This window comes from Pagrus major, chromosome 18 (assembly GCF_040436345.1).
Source record: "Pagrus major chromosome 18, Pma_NU_1.0".
Taxonomy (NCBI): Eukaryota; Metazoa; Chordata; class Actinopteri; order Spariformes; family Sparidae; genus Pagrus; species Pagrus major.
In genome coordinates, this window is record NC_133232.1 from 32,208,761 (window position 1) to 32,227,702 (window position 18,942).

At 42.5% G+C, this 18,942-nt stretch overlaps 1 protein-coding gene across 1 annotated transcript in view; it reads left to right on the plus strand.

The window, feature by feature from the left end:
• The first annotated feature begins 329 nt into the window (after window positions 1-329).
• Window positions 330-18,942, plus strand: part of glra4a (glycine receptor, alpha 4a) — a 48,276-nt gene continuing 29,663 nt past the window's right edge. The window contains exon 1 of the mRNA XM_073487111.1: window positions 330-532. Within this exon, the coding sequence (XP_073343212.1) occupies window positions 465-532 (68 nt within the window). The 5' untranslated portion in view covers window positions 330-464. The remainder of the gene's footprint in view (window positions 533-18,942) is intronic.

The following is an 18,942-nucleotide window of genomic DNA, read 5'->3' on the forward strand; positions in this document are numbered from 1 at the left end:
GCTGCCTTCAAAACAAAAGCTGCTGTTCCTTTAAATCTTCACCCTCTTTTTAAAAAATTTTTTTGGGAGTGAGGGGGGAAAAATACATGAGAACCAGGCGTGTCACACACACGCACTGAGACGCAAACACGCGACACTCCCCTTTCCAAACAAGCACCAACACACACACACACACACACACACTGCCTGCCTCCTTTAGTGACCAGTGCCGTCCAGCCGCGCCTGAAGCAGAGAGCCCTGCTGCTGCTGTGTGGATGTGTGTGTGTGCAGCCCCCTGGACTTGATGGGAGGGGGAGAAGTTTCCCCAAAGACAAGCTTGGATCACTGAGAGAGACGATGCCTTCCTCCTCTAGCCCAGTCTCGCCAGCTGCTCAGTGGATTTGCTGATTATCCCCGAAATTATTATTTTTTTCTTTCACTGCAAGTTATTCAGCGGGACTGAGGGAGAGATTTTGAGCCAGAGGATGCTCCCACAGGTCATTCGGATTCTGTATGTCTTGTCTTTCTGCTTTTTCCAAGGAGGCTTTATCAGGTGAGGCGCGCACTGGCATTTATTATTACTCTGTGTGTGTGTGTGCGCGTGTGCGACTTGTTTTCTCTCATCAGCTGCTTGACTTCAACTTTTAGTCCAGTGGAGTCGACTCGCACTTCACATCTGTCATTTCTTTGACTTTTGCGCTTGATTTTCTTCACGCAGCTTTCGCGTTGTTTGTTTTGCTGTTGTTGAGGCGAAGGGACGGGGTTTAAGCTGCCTTCAACTACCCATCGATTTGTCAGGGCTTGCCACCATTTAACAAGATGAACGACAAAATAAAGCCAGTTTCAGTGCTGTTCATGCGAGGGGGGACGTGCGCATGATTTCAAGAAAAAGGAAAGAAAATCCAGCATTTTACGCACGGAGCAAAACGCTCATCTGTCGTCGCCAACTTCGAAAATCTGCAGTTTTATGAATTCAAATTTATCAATCAGCCTTCATGCAAACAAGCTACTATCAAAAAACACCATCAGATATCAAACCTTGTTGTCTTCCTGCCGAGAGGAAACCTCCCCTGGTGGCAAACTACCTGTGGATTTCCCGCTTGGATCGCAGATTTATAGGTGGCTTTTTGGGAGGGGGAGTAGGTTAAAGTGAAACGTCAAGACTCTAGTGTGTGATATCATATTCATGAGGCGATTAACAATTTACCGACAACATGTGAGCAACGAGGTCATTTGGAAACATCTCATTCATGCTGAGAGATGTCATACATGCCAGATGTGTGCAAGAAAAGTGTTTGGTGACAAATTATTGGAAGAAAAAGGGGAAAAGCTCCAATCGAGAAAACGGAAAACCCACCTCCCTCTGTCTCCTCTTCATTCTCTCTGTTTGTCCTTCCTCAAAACCTCATGTCTCTTTTTCCTCCCTCCCTCAGAACATCAACCAGCTACCAAACTCCCTTTCCCCCTTCCTTCCTTCCTTCCTTCCTTCTGTCCTCTCTTCCTCCCCCTCTCTATCCCCCTTGGTGGCGAAAACTTTTATTTGCAGTGAACACTTTCCTTATTTCATGCCCTGCCAACCTCAGGTATGAGCGGGAAGGGAATTAAGATCTGCATAATCCTGGAGCAGAACAGAGCCGCGACTCCGTGAACCCGGGGGCGAGGAGAGCAGCTCTTAGCCTGGAGAGCAGTGGACTGACAGCACCCTCCTCTGAGAAATGTTCTGCTCTCCCTACCAGACTCTCTGCTCACCATGTAGGCAGGGGGAAAGGGAAGGGATTGAGGAGGGCAGGTGTAAAAGAAGACAGGCAGAATCTGATGTGGGGAGGGTGAAAATGGGAATTGAGCAAACTGGGATTAAGAGAAACGCGAACAAGAAATTCAGAGGGTGATTCATTTAGCTCGAGGCGGCGGGGAGATTAGTAAAGTGGAGGACGGTGCTGTGAGATGGAGAGAAATGGTTCAGATAGTAAAGAGGAGATGAGATGAAGAGAGAGAGAGACAGGAAGTGCTGGAAGAGATTCATGTAAAGTAGAGCACAAGCTGGGTCGGGGTGATAGGATTCGGACTGGATGGTCGTCGACACGAGGAAATGAGAAACAGGACAGAAAAGGTGGAATGAATAAAGTTCATATCAGAGTCTGAGAGGGTTAGGAGACCTGTGTGTGTGTGTGTGTGTGTGTGTGTGTGTGTGTGTGTGTTCGCGTGTGTGTGTGTGTGTTCGCGTGTGTGTGTGTGTTCGCGCGTGTGTGTGTGTGTGTGTGTGTGTGTGTGTTTTGTGTTGCAGCAGCAACACTTCAGGTCTGTTTGAGCTTGAAAGGAGACCCACTATCTGCTCTCCTGAATCTTTTTCCTGCCACCCAGTTTTGTTGCATGTGGGTTTTTCTCAGCCGGTTCGTTTGGGAGAAATCTAAAACAGTATTTGTTTAAATTACAGCATTTTCATCAGCAAAGTGGTCTTTTCATGGCCAAAGTGATGTTGCGTCGGCTTTCATCGTTGGCTTGTTGGTCAAACTAAACTAAAATGTTCTTTTTTGTTCTCTTCACAAACTGATTTTGAAGTTTCACTCCAGGTCAGTAGGGGGCAACATCAAGGTTTGGCTGGTGGCACTCACTATTACACAGCAATATAACAAGCACCTGTGCAATTATGCTGCGTTCCTTCCTGCTAGAAAAAAGTACAATGAAATGCCACTTGAAGTCAAAATTTCTACTTTAAACTCAAATCCATCAATGCTGGCAGTTGTCTGACTTCACACAACAACAGCAGCACACATGGGAAGTGGGTGGGGTGTTTTTGTAGACTACAGCACTTGTTTAAGGCGAGTCAGTGGAATATTTAGAGAAGTTTCCATGTATAGTTTCCTAAAATAAAATGTATAACGGCGTCTGTTACCTCCATGTCTCCTTTTCCCTCCTCTGTTTCATCCATTCATGCGAGGAGGCTCTGCTGCTGAGGATTCAGTTGCCACAGTGACATTGTTTTGTTACGGTCAGCCAAGGTTTTTCTTAACTTTTGGCATTTGTGCAACTGGAATGCTTAGGAGGTTGGAAGTTGGAAATTTCAACGAGGAAATCCCGACCAATTCGAAGGTTGACTGGACCGCAGCATGCGTTGGTGTGTTTGCGTGGAAGGGATAATCCATGCGCTGTGCCACCAAGAGAATCATAGTGTTTGTCAGGGTACAGGTCAAACTCTAGTCATCCAGTGCCAGTTGGCTTCTGTAGCCTCTAAACTTGTGGACGATGTGTTGTTTTTTTGAGATATCAGTAACACTTTTCTACTACACAATTTCCCAGAGCCCAAAGTAGCGTCTTCAAATTGCTTATTTTGTCCAACCAACAGTCCAAAACCCAAAGACTCTTCATTTACTGTCCATGAATAACAAAGAAAAGCAGGAAATCCTCACATTTAAGGAGCTGGAATCAGCAAATGTTTGACATTTTTGTTTTGCCAATAAGTGAAAGTTGGCAACACTTTTATTTAACTCAATTATTAATTAATTGACTGATCTCTGCTTGTATGGAGTTAACAAATCTGACCAAACATTCAGTGCCAGCTTCCCCTCTGTACATGGTGGTTCTTGAGTAACTGCTACCAACACATTTCCATGTGTTGACGCCCCAGTCGAAGTTTTCAACACTCAGTCGGGGTCTCTAAAGACACTTGACTTATTGTATACTTAACTCTGATTTGCAAACTCTCCCATCTGGTGTGTAGTGTCATTAACAAACGGGGCTCACAGTGGGGTGTTGAACAGCAGTTTCTTTCGATTTTTGTTTCTGGTACTCTGGCGCCTTCAGACGTGAACATCCAGAGACTTTTGTTCACTCTGTTGTAAGATGTTGTATCCAGCTCAAAAACAATCACACACGCCGACTTCCTCGGTATGCGTAGATCACAACAGTGGACACACAAAATTGTGCGACTGTACCCACGTCCTCCGGTCATCTGATGTGTATCTGTTCATTGGCAAATTGAGAGTGAAGCGTGGTGAATGCATTGAAGTTGAAGGGCAGAGAATCACATCAAGGAAACCCTGCTGTCCTTGCCTCTGGTCAGTGAGAGATGATGAGTCAGATCTGGAAAAAAAAAAAAAATCAGGAAATAAGTCCCATCATCCGATGGAACTGGGCCGTCAAACGCCTGGTTAGTGGGCGTCCACTTCATAGTGTGTGAGTGTGTTTGTGTGAATCAAAGAGGTAGATTTGTGGGAGGCATACCATCTTCCCTCTTAACGGTAATGACTTAATTCAAGTGTATAATTGCTTTACTTCAAGACGTCTTCAGAAAGTTTCTGTGACAGAATTATGATATGAAGACATTCTGACTCTCATAACTGGAAGAGTTTACCTACTTTACTGAGAAAAAAGACTTTTGCAGATTTGCATCGAAGCCCATTTTGTTGTTCGGTGGCAGGTTTCTTGTTTCCCCAGGGACGCCCAATTAAGACGACACGTATGCCACTGAGATACCTCCCGGTGTTGCTGCAGTTTTGTTTAATAAATGTTCAGCTTTCTTAAATGATCAACTTAAAAATGTCAGATTTCCGAATCGGAGAACAAAGCCTTCTGGACTCCCCAGTTTGCACCAATCTCCAAAAGTCTGTGCTTAAGGCTGAGAGCTCATTATTTCCAGTTTCACGTCCCTGTTTGCTGTTAACTCTGGTGAGCAGTGTCTTCTAACAAACAATGCAGTCTTTTCAGTAAAAGCTGGTGGAAATGATGAGCCTACTGAGCATCCAAATCACGCATTACATCAGTGGAAATTAGACGCCTCATTTTGCTCCCTGTTTGAGCTTTTTTCCAGCTTCCTGACGGTTTTCAAAAATGCATGTTGGAGAGTGTGAAGTGCAGGGAGGTGAAGAAGGTTTGGGATTGGTTCTGGTCAGTGTGAAGAGGAATGGGTGATAACATTTTGTACCAAATGATGTCTCTTAGGACAACTGTCCTTGAACAAAGTAAACTTTGTGCCCGAACACCAACTTCTCATTTTAAGCACAGATGAGCAAATGGTACAGGTCGGCAGAACTTCACTTCCCAAATGAATATCAGGAACAGGCGAACTGAAACTTCGCTGATGACTGGAGTTAAATACAAACTACTCTGACGAGGGGGGGTGAGGTGCAGGTGAAGCACAGGTGAGGGGAACGATGTGAAGGAAAGGGAGCAGGAGAGGAGCTGATGGGCTGGGAAAATATTTGGAACGGGGCTAATGAAGCTGATGCAGAGCAGGTGTGGAGGGAGAAGCAGGCACAAGGAAACACAGGAGGGGAAACAGGAGCAGAAGACGCCACAGAAAACACAACAAACACAAATAAAAGGAGACCGAAATGACAGGACAAAGTAAACACATGCAAATTTTTTTGTGTCAAGTTCAACCTTTTGTGATACATGGCTGCACTGACCTTTTTAAGGGGTCGGAGAACTGAAGTATCTAAATAAGGTAGAAACTATTGAAGCTTATTAGCTGTTTTGCCCATTGGTGCAAACCCAGGAATGGTTTGCAGACAGTTGTGAGATGGGAGTCGATGGTACAAATATGTTTTCTGACACTTGTCTTTGTAATCTGACCCGTTAGCGACAGAGCTAACGGACAGCTAGCTGAAGCTAGCATGATCTTTGAGCTTGTTTTAGCCACCTTCACTTAAAAAGCAAAGCCAATAATATGTGTGACAAATTTCTCGTAGTACACGGGATGTTTCTTCGAGGCCTTTTCTTAGAAACCCCTGTCGACAGTAGAAAAATGGTGTCCATCACAGGAAACACAAGTAAACACAGTTTAGCCAGTCCAAACGTCAAAAGCTCGGCTCTTCGGCAAGGGCACAATCTGTGTCGTGATAGATTTTAATTTAATTCTGACGGTATTCCCAGCTGGTATGGAAGTATGTGCAACAGCAAAGTTGCATATCTGGAGGCTAGTCAACAGCCGAGGGAAGAGTAAGGCAAACATTGCGTGCCTTCATTTTTAAATGTTTCACAATCCACAAGGAATTGAAGATGTGGCTCGTCCCTTCGCATGTGAAAACGTGGGTAATAGACTCTGGTTCGTGAGTTGGTTCTGAATGTTGTAACTGAGCTTTCACTCGGGGTGAAACGAGAAAAAGAAGAAACATTTTTCATAACTTTAAGCGGCGTCACATGTAGCTGCAGATAACAAAGAGGGAAAAATGGACAGATGACAATAAACATGCAGAGTTTAATTTGTTTTTTCTACTAAAAAAAGGCACTGAACGTTACTGAGATTTCACCTTGAGTTATCGAGTGTCACAGACACTTTTGGGGCCCTCTTGTCCTTTTCGGAAAACACAGGAAATCCCCATACACTTGGCTGATATGCAGGCTAGAGCAGCAAGAAGCGCTGACGAAAAGGAAGCGTGAAAGGAGGACAGATGGGATGTTTACGTGAGTTAATGACTAAAAAATGAGAGCCAAGCTGGAGACGAGAGTCGAACAGACGGTTTGCTCTCCACAGCCACCATGAAGAACACCAGTAGAAGGTATACTTATCAATGAAAGACAAAGACGAGAGGAAACACAAAGAAAAAAATCATCAAAAGATAAACAAGGAGTTTATCTTTTTTTTTTTTTTTTTTTAGGCTGGTAAGCTTTCAATTCCACCGAGGATATTCTGAAGGTTTAATCGTAGCTTTCTCAACCCAAACTTCAGAGCAAGTCATTATTTATTCTGCTCGTTCTCAGAGGAATTTCTGGATTTATTTTTTTCCACAACTGCTTTAATTTTGCCTTGTAAGTGGCTCTGCAAGCAGAAAAAAAGTCACTCACACTCACTTCAAGCAAAACTAATTAACGTTCCTTCTCATTATAAATATTTGTCATGAGAAACTTTTAATAAAAAAGAGAGTTGTTGAGCACACAGACAAGAAAGCAGCGTCTGACACAAGATCTGGCCGTTTCCTTCAGTGGGCATTAAATGTGTGTTTGGATATATGGTGGAGGTGACAGCTTACTGATGGTCTCTAGCAGTGAAGCCAGCGCCTTCAGTGTTGGGCTGACAACCTCGGCTGAGAGATGTGACTGATGGTTTTCTGCCCATTTCAATCAAACCACATATGACCTTTCTCTGTTTCTCTTATATGAAATGTGCATAACAACCTCCCTGAGCACAGCGTAAGGGAGTAATTTTCACTGAGACGCTGATGCCGGAGGATAAAAACAGCACTTGTGTCCTCAAGGTGAAATATGTCAATCAATTTGTGCTCTTCTTAGGAGTCACGCCCTCACTGTAAAAGCTATACTCTCACATCTTTATAAAAAAGGTTGTTTTTCAGCCTGGTTGAGAATTGGGTGTCTCTCTCCCTGCCTGTTTCCTTGCCCACATTAAAACCATGCGTTTGTGACATCTCTCTGCTGCCAGCTGAAATAAAAAAAACCCCACCAGCCGCAGAATAATAAATGCATCATGAAGTGTAACTGATGGGCGTCAGCTCAGGGTAAACTTTTAATCTCTGTGGAAATGTAGCCGGCTAATGCCGAGCTGGAAGAGCATTAAAATGCAACATTGTCCACTGGTCATGCAGGGAACCACTAAAACCTTTTTCAGGCATGCATTCACAGAGGTTCAGCTCAAATGTGGTTTTTGTGCTTCCTGCACACACCACTCGCTTTCACACACACGCAGGATAAAAAGTTGTGCCACAGGTCAAATAAAGTGTTGAGTTAAATTTATGACCTCATGGACACAAACTGCTCCAGCCTGCGAACTGCAATGCAAGCAGGTTTACATGATAAACAAAAGAGTTAGGATAAGGAACAAGAGTGATGTGGGTCTGTGCTTTGGCAAAAATACACCAAATTAAAGCTACTTAATGGATTTATTCTGACTTTGAGTGACCCTTTACACATTATACATCAGAGACCCACAGAGGATTATCACCTGACTCTGAAGTTCCCAAACTTTTTTAGCATCTTTCAGCTCATTGTTTTATAGCTCATTACTTTTGGTTCATTCTAACAAGCATCATTTTCTAGCACAGCTGTATTAAAGGGGCGCTATGGTAACTATCTGTAGCTATTTAAAATGTTACTCACTTTTTTTTATTGGCCAAAAGTTGTCTATACGAGCCTGTGGATGATTCGTTTAAGACTTTCTGCAACATGGATGTGACTTTATGGACGTCCTTGAAGGCCTCGTCTCAGATGCCTCTCTATCCGTTCCACTGCCAGAGAGCAACAGTAGCTAAGGTTAGTTTACCAACTGGCTTCCAGGACAACACAGAAGAGCCCCTAAAAGTAGAAAAGCTCTAATAAACTCAGTTTGCTTTACTTTAACTGCTGACAGACAATCACAGTGACTAGCTTATGACCATAGAGGAAGATTTGGCAGCTTAAAGGTCGTATTGATAATATTTTTATGTAGGTGCAAAATAAAAGTGTCTCTTTTCCTTAAAAATGTTGTGATGATTGTGAATTAATAATGTTACAGTGTTTGTCAGGTCTCGTGCACAAGCAGACTGTACATGCACTCGTATCCCGATATCCCTAACTAATTTTGAGAAGTGTAATGTTTTTGTGTCGACAACTTGTGGCCAGAAAAGTTTAATTATTGCAGATTTAGACAATACAAAAGGTCATAAAATGTATTAAGGGAACACGGGGTCGATTTCACATTAGGTGACATTGTGTTGATACTTAAAACTAAAGCTAGTGCCACTTTATCATTCTAGTGCTAGTCGTTGTGAGAGACACAAATAAAAATCCAGTTTTCTCCTTGCTCTAGACCACGGACAAAATCTACAGTCAGACTGCCGGTTTGGAAAAAGATCTTTCAGCACTTGCTGTAGTCAAAAGTTAATTTATTTGCTCCGGGTACAGGAGGAAGTACAGACAGACTGCGGAGGTGGAGGTAAATGTAGATGTGCAGGATGTGATTGTTCCAACCTCTTCCACTCTCTGCACACATCAGACCAACGCTACGTACTCTTGAGTCTCGTCAATATCCAGGCAACAAAGTACGTGACACAGCGGTGATGTAATGCAATCTGCCGGCCCTCTCCACTCTTCTGTGGCCCCGGCAGATTAAAATGGCCACTTATTGAATCGAGCAGCACTTTGGCTGAGGTTCTCTGCTGTAGGTCATTATGTTCTCTGCAATTAGGGACATGAAGTGGGGGGAACATGGCAAACCCCTCCATCATGTCATTATGTCTGACCGTACAGTCCATGACGATTAAACTTTCCCTCTCCGGGTGAAGGGGAAAGCCCGGTCCACACAAAAAAAACAGACCTGGTAATTTATGGTCAGACAAAAAGAAACAGTGAGCAGTGAAGTCGCACTGAAGCTCTGCTTTGTAATTGAATCAAAATCACATTAACTGAACCATTAAGAATGACCACCCTGCAATCAATCAGTAATTACAGGGGCCTGTAATTTATCAGCCAAAAACTGCAGGCTAAGGCTTACAGTCGTAAAGCATACTGCACTTATTAATCATTAACTCAAAGTTAAATTTACACCTCAACCAAAACCTATTGTTATTGTTTAACCCATGTAATGAATTTTTACATAAAATGTAGAAAAAGTCCTAAAACCGCGAAATAACTTGGAATTTTTGCACTTCTGGTTCGCTCATTGTCAATTAATTTTTTTAAATAGGTTTTTGAGTTGATGCCTGAAATAAGAGGTTGTGTTTTTTCCTATTACATTATATACATCAGTAAATATCTCACGGACGTGTGAATTCTGAATCTTTTACGTGCCTTTAAAAGTGGCTAAATTAGACCACAGAGATTGTTGTTGACATTAAACATCATTACACAGAACAAGAAAACTCTATTTACTTACTTAAAGCTGCCGTAAGCGTTGTCATCGTTTTAACTAGCTTCCTGTCCATTTTTGCCGTTAGCGATCCCCTCGCTAACGGAGGATCCTGCTCGCTGCAAAGAAGCGAAGAGGACGGCCGATTTATGTAGTTCTCTGTCCTGATTGGATAAAGTGAGCAGGGATACCGTTTGTGGTGGTGACGTTGAAGTCGTGATCGTTGTGTAGTTTGTTTACAGCCTAGCGTTAGCTTTTTACTTCTGGCGATCACATTTACGCTTCAAAAATCATAAAGTGGTGCTCTTATATAAAGACTATCTTGCTGCAGAAAAAAATATGTGAGTGCCATTATACAAAATCCAATGGAAGAATCCCGTCGGCTTTTTGTCAAGGAAAGCAAGGTGATGCTAATGTCCGGGTTAGCCTACTGAAAAACTGTCATCCCTGCAGCACTCGACACTCAGGTGGAGCGTTTTCATTTGTTTCACAGGTGCGCTGTGCTGTAACAGCCCATTGATTCAGAAACAGCCTCTGTGTCGAGATGGCACAGCAGCACCCTGGTCACTCGTATAAGTAAACCGAGGCCCGGCCGCGGCACAAATAAAAGCCAAAACCACAAACAAATCGTTTCCTCTTCCTCCGAGGTCATACATGACCAGCGAAGCGTGATTTGTCGTGTGGTAAAGGGGGGCGGAGGGTGCTGTTGATGGGGATTACAGCTGTGTTCGTAAAAAAAACAACACAATAGCAGTAAAGAGGGTCTCTTCTCTCCGGGAGCATGAGATGAGAGCAGTCCATGTTGGGATACGATGCAGCAGTCTGTGTAATTCCTCCCACATAATGGATGAATTAGTGGCACAGAGCTCTCACACACTATAGGAAGAATCAAACGACATGCCAAGGCCGTAATCATAGATTCACCACAGATGCTTTGTTGACAACAATGAGTTGTTTTGTGTACGAGGAAGAGCAGCTTTACAATCAGATGTTCACCTTAGTGACACAAACAGCAAGATATCTCCATAGAAATAGCTCTGTATTGACGGTTGGACATACAGTACTGGATGTGTCCATTACCTGACACTTTGTGATGATGTGAGATGGCTGTTTGCCATAAGTGGCCTGCAGGCGACTGCACTTTATAAACAGTGCAAAGCTGCTTCAAGGGTAAAACACCACAGATCATGTACTTCCACAAATCCCTCGTGCTGTGACCTGTGGATCACTGGCAGACTTTTCTCCTCACATTAGTGAGATGGCTAGTTGTCCTTGACAGGTGAAATGCAGTGTTAATAATATCACGGTGTGCTCAAGTAAAAAAAAAAAAAAAAACCTTGACAGTAGCTGAACCAAGTTTTCTATTAAGAGGAGAGCTCAACAGTTTGAGCTTTGAAAGGTGTTTTTTGCTAAGCCCAAGGATATTTTTGGTTGCGCTGGTTCACGGCTTCATAGAGAGAATGCTTTTGAAAAGGATGCAGCCTTGACTTTGACTCCAACAAGGATGTTTTCTCGTAATTGCTGTTTGCAGTTTATAACCAGTAGCACTGCTGTAAAAGATTACTTGCCGAGTATAAAATGTAGACGTTCCAGCTCCTCACAGTCTTACTGTCGCTCTTATTATCTCAATATCTGTCACTGAAGCAAAAGATCACTGTCTTTGTGGATGCCTAGAGCTGAGAAAGGCATAAGTAATCCTTTTTATAGGAAAAACACCCTTTAAAGGATAAATTCACCCAAAAATTAAAATGCAGTGTCTATAGACTCACCCTCAATTGCAGCATTCTCCTAAACAACTGAATTACATGGGCATCTAAACATAAAAACATAAAAAATAACCAAAGAATATAAAATAAAATCTGTTATTTACACCCCTTCAAAGCCGAAATCTTAACTGTAGCTGCTAATCCATCTGAAGTGGGTGAACTAGCTCGGCTGCGTGTCGAGGGTTTAAATAAAGTCTTTCCAAATCAGTTTGGGATCTCAAGGCTTCTAGAGACTTGGGTTGTGCCAGACGAGCTGTATGGATCCACTTTATATTTTTGGTGGTTCATTTTTAAAAATATTTTCACACATCTACTTCAGCTGCTCAAGAGAATACTGATTTTTTTTTTTTTTTTTTTTGTAAAACTTCAGAAATGTTTTGTGGATTATGAAACCTCACCTGACTACCTCATTATCAGGGGGAGTAATGACTGAATATTCATTTTTTGGGTGAAATGTTCCTTTAATACTCTTGTTGAACATAGTTCTGTTAAAATAATTAAGTGAACTTGGTGAGTTTATTCATTTAAAGAGCACATGTTACTGACCAACACAGTGACACAGCAGTTCGTGAAACTGACACGAAATATAATCGACAGGATTTGTGTACACGGTCACTGATTTTGAATTATTTCGTGACTGCAACACGTTTCTTCGACTGAAGGAAATACTGTATTTATGAACCTGGCGTCGCAGGAAGGAGGTTGAGGATGGCAGACGTACAAAGTCCATGATTGTGACACCGGAAACACGATTCCTTGATTACATTTCCTCCTTATTTGACAAACTATCTTGTGCGGGTCTTTTCAGAAAAGCAAAAAAACGTCATTGTAAAAATATTTGAGTTCGATGCCTTTCAATTGCAAATGCACTTACTTAGTAGCTTCTTATAAACGATTCAACACACAAGCAAATGTCTGGGGGAGAAGCATACATCCTTGTTTTAATTAGGAGCCTGGAACGAGGACACTAAACATATTACCAGTGTGGCAGGCTTGGCACAAAATGTCAAGTTTCAGACTCTGAATGTAGCCTGAGACATATTTATCACAGTATGGGAGTCTGTTAGATCCTATCCTGAGCCTTTAATTAACTCTTCCCCCTTCTCTTGATTCAATCAATGGCCTGCCGGGCATTTGTCCTCCCCTGAAAGGACAGATTCACGTTAGTCATTAGCTGCTGAAATCATGTTGGTGCTTAGGCTGATGTTTTATTAATTAACAGTAACCGTTAATATATAATAATACATGTATGTCTTATGATTTGGGACATATCGTTACTGCCACATATAGGATAGATGAAGAAACAGAACCTAATTGCTGTTTACCAAACATAAGAGGCTTCAGTGGTCACTGTGTGTTCGGAGTAAAATTCAATCAAAGCCTTTGTCGGGGTAAACAGACGAAACGGTCGTTCCAAGGTAATCCAGCTAATATTTCAATGCCCCAGTCTTTATGACATCAGATTTTAGAGTCACATTGAGTACAGGCTGTAGACACTGCAGTCGAGTCGAATGTGTCCTGACATTTTATCACGCCTCTTTCGGAGGACATAACTTGGATGTCAGACTTTTTAAGATTTTAGCGTGTTTCTGTATCTGTCACGCTCGGCCATACTTTGTTCACGGTTATCTCGGGCCATACACTCAGTCTCGGAGCTTCTTATCCGTCCACAACAGCACTGGAGACGCATCTCTTTATCATGTTGAACAGACGCAGCGTGAGTCCTGAATGTATTCTTTCTCTCACTTTGCTGTTTGACCGTTGAGACTCTCTCCGTTTGTCCGTACGTCCCCACAAGACGCCCACATTGTTCCCTGAAAGAATGTGTCAAATCCTGTGGTTCTCTTCAGGATGAGACATGTTTTCAGTAACTGGGTGGTACGCTCGATGATTGTGAAAATATGTACTTAAATGGTCTTTTATTGATGAATAAAAAGTCTAAATATGGAAAACACCCCCCCTCAAATAGCTCTCATTTTACACCTGACTTTCACTACACTCCCACCCTGCCTGAGATTTGCTAACAAGCATGTCAATTTTTCTGTTACTTGAGACTTTCTTCTTACATTTTTCACAAAAGAATCTCAACTGCTGCCAAGGTCAAGAATCTTAAAGAGTTTCGACATTACCCAGTGGATTCAGCCGAGTTTTCAGCTGAATAAAAGGATTGAGTCAGGCCTCCCCTTTCCCTGATTCACTCTGCCCGTCATCTTCTTTTTGGGCTTGCTATCATAACTGTTATGTTTCCCACTCCAGTAAAAATGTTGGGAGTTCCTGCCACTCGTTAGTACATTGGCTCAATCCCATTTGCCATTTTCACCCATACCCCTCGTTTTCAAGTGCTCCTCGTCAGTCAGAACAAAGTTACAAGGGGTGGTAGTCGTTGAAATCTCCAACTTTAGGGAAGAAATGGAAGGGTAGGGCTTAGTGGTGGGGGCAAGAGGGTTTATTGGGCTTTATTTCAGACAGCAAATAACTGCTGTTGGTTAAGATGAGGTCATAGATACTCATACCTGCTGCCAGAAAAACCCCTCAGTATCACAATTTGTGGAGATGTGTGTCGAGGTACCTGGCAACCTAACCCAGAGGTAGAGGCGAGGTGAGTGTGCCCAATCCCTGCCTGTGTTGTGTCACTACGCTTCGGCCATTTTATGCCACTGAAAATGGATAAAACGGGTGCCAAGAAGAAGAGACATGCTCCAAACTTCACTCCATTTGGTGCAAGACTTTCCCCTTTATTTGGCATTTGCCTCCTGTCCCGCCTGCTCGTCTTCATGCCCCCCCCTTGTTCTTTCTGAAGGTCCTCCTGGAAATGATGGCCGGGGGTCGAGGGTAGGCCATTTCTCTCTGTTTTAGAGGCAGATATGGACACTTTTTTTTAAAGTAACTACATGAACTGCAAGCTGGCCACTTGTAGTAATGAAAGGATCCACCTGGGAAAAACTTTTGAGCAAATTAATTTAATTAAAAAAACCTGAATTCTGTGTATTTTAGAAAAAGTGTTAACTGGTGTTTACTGTTCAATATTTAAAGAACCTCACTGGCAGTTCGGGACGGGTCGCTGCACTCACTTAAAACAGTCTCCAGCTGGTAAAATCAAAGGGCTGTTGGCATGTGGTAGCTAGTTAGAAGGATTTGCATTTACAAAAAACATTTCATGATTTGACCAAAGTTTTTTTTAATTTCTCTTACTAGAGCCAACAGTTACAAATTAATGCTTTACTTTCTCTGAGCTGGGAATAATTACAAAAACCAGCGTGAGGTTCTCACGGCAGGAAACAGAAAACAGTGGATATTGAATACCACCTTGATAGGGATTTATTTTTTCTCAATAATGATCTTGACAGGGACTCTAAATAACAATTTATTTGGGGGTTTGGTTATGCTTAAAGATAAAGTGATCTTCACATCTTTGCATCTTAACAGTCACGTCCTCATCAAAGGGTCAAAATCAACTTCTACATTCACACGTAGAGAAACTCTACATTAGCAGCATGAGCGAAATGTGAAGCTAGCATTTCACAAAACATTGTCAGGTTGTTTCCTTTGTGGGTATGATTCAGAAAATCCCTGGTAGACCCAGCTCCATGGTGGCTTTGTCATGACGCTGTTGGTTCCAGCCAGCAGCTTGATCAAGCGAAACAGGCCAGCGGCTATGCCTACAACTTCCTTCGTCCTCGCTGTCGTTTCCTGAAATATGGGTCATGCAGAGTGCAGTGTCTGTCTTCTTATGCGTGTGTGTGTGTTTTTTGTGGAAACCATTTTCTGTAAGACTATCTGCTTTACTTCTGCTGGCCTGAAACTTCACTTCACTGTACAGATTGACAGCTAAACCCCCAGTTGCTTTCATTCCTTGGTTTAAAGCACAGGTGGACCATAACTGGGGCCAAGCGCACACTGACTACTGGCCCTTGGCTTTTTCATGTCTCTCTTTTAATGCAGTAGCTGCTGTGGCGCTTTGGTCCCCCGGGGGCAAAAATGAGAAAGCCACCTAACCTTACTTCCTCCATAAGCAGCAACCGTTAGCAGTTAATAACCATGAGGGAGTAGCCAGAGGAAAGTCAGAGCGATGGAAGGCTAAGGAGGGAAAACACCATTGCATACGTCGCTTAAAGCAGTTAGTAAACGGCTTATGATAGCTGGAAATTACCTGCAGATAACAGGAAAACAAGCATATGCCATCAGAGGATGTGATTTATATTGCTACTGATGGCAGCTGACACCTCTATCCATATTCATATTGGTGCATGTAGCAAATGGAAGACATTAATCATCACAGTCAAGCAGTCTATGGCTTCTAATTACATGTGGATTCATATGGAGGTAGACAACAGACTGTTGTCTCCCTCCATATGAATCCAGCTGGAGAGAGATTTCCCAGAGGTGTTTAAAAGTAAAGAAGGATGGGAGGGGTGAGGGGGTGCAGAGCCCGACATGTGAAGGCACTGGTGAAGCCTTCTTTTTATGTACTGGATACACACACACACCGTAGTGCTTCATTATGTCATGCAATTACCATCCCATTTAGTTTGCAATGAAAAATCCAGTCCAACTTCTCTAATCTGTATTTCATTACCTTGACTACAGTACATGGAGAAGACGAGGGAGACAAACATCCAGCTTTGTTCACGGTGTCTCTTACAGCACGGTGTGTAACGACAACATAAATCGGCATCCATCGGTTTTGACACCTTTTGTTAAAGAAACCGGGAAGTGTGTGTATACATGTGGGCTTCGTTCCATTTGCATGAATCTAGATGAGCTGTATTTCACGTTTTGATCCGAAGAGAACAAAAACGGATAATTATTTCAACGCTTTACTGTGTCGAGACACATGACAAAACAAACCTAAAGCTTATGCGGTGGAGGAGCCGACTACTGTAAGAGGACAAAGCTGCAGTGCATCTCGAGCCCCCGAGCAGACACATCAAAGCAATCTTTTGCAGTCAGTATCGTCCCTTCTCTCTATCAGAAATCCTGCTAGATCTGCTTCACAGAGACTGACAGGAGGCAATCCGCACTGATATCAGATCTCAGACGTGAAAAAGGTGGCCTGAATACAGAGGGGGTTGGAGAGACATCTGGAGGATGGGTAGGACTCTACACTAGATTCATCTCCCTTTGGGGGGGGTGGGGGTCAGGTCTTCAGGCTTATCACAGAGATTGCCATTTAAGCTGCCTCTTTTGGAAACCTGGTGTTTGTTTGATGTATGTTTGGGGAGAGCTAACGGGAGGTAACTGCTGAACACTCGTATGCAGTTAAAGACACCATTGATTCAAATGTCACAGATGACTTTAGGTTTTAGCTAAGAGTGAAATGAATTGAACTGAGCTTTCAGTTTTGATTATCAAAATCAGAAGCAGGATCTGCAATTTTCAATTTGACTCGCGCTCGTCCAATGCACATCCTATCTTCTGTCGCTGACTATGTGAAATGGCCAGATGTTATCGTCTCATATCGATTGCAGGCCCTCTGAATTCAGCTGAATTGGTGTCGTGGCAGACTTTGTGATGCCGCCTAAAATCCAAATCTCAATGGTACGGCGATGAAACTTTACACTCCTAGTGTGCATGAAGACAATCGGCTGACGGGTACAGAAGAAGGAGATCTGAAAAGTCGGGTTCATTTTCTTTTTCAGAGATCCTTTATTGATTTTTCTGGGAAGAGGGTTCACTCTGGACAGATCTGAGAAACCTAACTTTGTAACAAACTGACATTTCTAACTTTTGCTGTTTGTTGTTGAATCCCAGAGGAGTCGTATTTTTTGTTGAACTCTGGTTTCTTCTTTTTTTGGTGAGTATTATTTGAACTTGCCAAACCCTAACCAGCAAAAAGCCATAAGAACAAAGTCAAGTTATTGTAAATTACCTGTCTGTTAATTGCTATTGTCCAACAATGGCATAATTGTCAGTGCTGAAAAAAAAAAAAAAGTTTTAAATTGAAAACTGAATGGAATCGTCGATCATGTGTAGCATAGTATTAACACACATTTTAACCAGTGCACAATGGAGTTGCTCGTTCCCTGAGCGATAGGTTTCTATGCCTTGTTTCAATCAAATCTTTGTGGCTTGTGAAAGATAGTTGATTTCTACTTCACTCGAGTAAAAGCTGATTATGATTGTCAAAAGCTTCCCAATTCTCTATGATCTAAGTGTTCTGTTTCATGAGTGTTTTTCCTCTTCACTCATGTTGCTCTGCTGGGAGTGTTTTAAACGTTTGAGTCATGGTGGCGGCACCAGCATGTTTTTACAAAGTTAAATTTACAAAACATGGCATCCCAGTCCATCTTCTACTAAGTCTACTAAGGACTGCATTTACATGGGTTCCCTGGATTGAGGTGCATCTAAAACATTAGATAGCATACAACCACCCAAGAGTGGCAGTGACATTATCAGATTAAAATATAGGATGAAGGCTGAGAGAACATTATAACAACCCTGTTGTCACCGTTTTTCTCATTCAAAGTAATCTTAAGTAAGTTTAACCGGAGCACCCTCTTTGCTCTTAAACACATTTGACATATCTGTGTCTAAAACTGAATATTCCCAAGTTTTAACTGTAAGAATAATTTTCTGAGATGAGCTCCAACAAAAAGTATCTGCTTGATAATGTGTGTGGGCTGAACAATTCATTATGTCAAGACATTTTGACAGCAGGTGTAGCAATTAGTAGCTGGAGAAAGTGTTTTAATCATGCAGTATCCATAAACAGAATTACATCACAAAGAGAAGGATATTATGCAGTATTACACACAAATGTGAGTTTTAAGTAAGTGGATGGGGAATGCACCGAGTGCAGCAGATTAGTTCAGGCTGCATGGGGAAAAGCCCGGGGTGGTTGTAGTTGGAGTCCATATAGAAACGGGCCATCACGAATGTAAATCTGTCATCGAGCAGCAGCTCATTGTGCCCTCGTCATTAGTGTGGCGCCCATGAGCCCACGAACATCATTTCTGCCCGGTACTCCAGAGATGTCAAGCCCCACTCCCACAAGATTAAAGACTGCATTACAAATTAGTGCGCATGAGCGGTACAGAGTTGCGATTTACTCTAGGTTAGCATGGATTAATCAGAATCATTAAAACCCCGGGGTCTGCATTGAGACGGCTAAATATACTTGAACAAGAAGTAGATCCTACCACTACAGCTGGCTCATGGCTGAACTAATTATGCTTTACGACTAAACAAAAGATCAAAGATAACGCTGAGGAGAATAGAAATAGTTCAAAGATAAGGATTGAGTTTAAAGCAAGCACAGTAAAAACCATGACATCTAATGGGAACGAGTCCTCTGCCAATATTTAAAGGATGCTTAATCCTCCAACTGTCTGTGTTCGTCTGAACTTTCAGCTGTATAACCCTTAGATCCAAACATATACTTATCAATACTGATGCGGTTGTACGGTTATATTTTTCATTTCC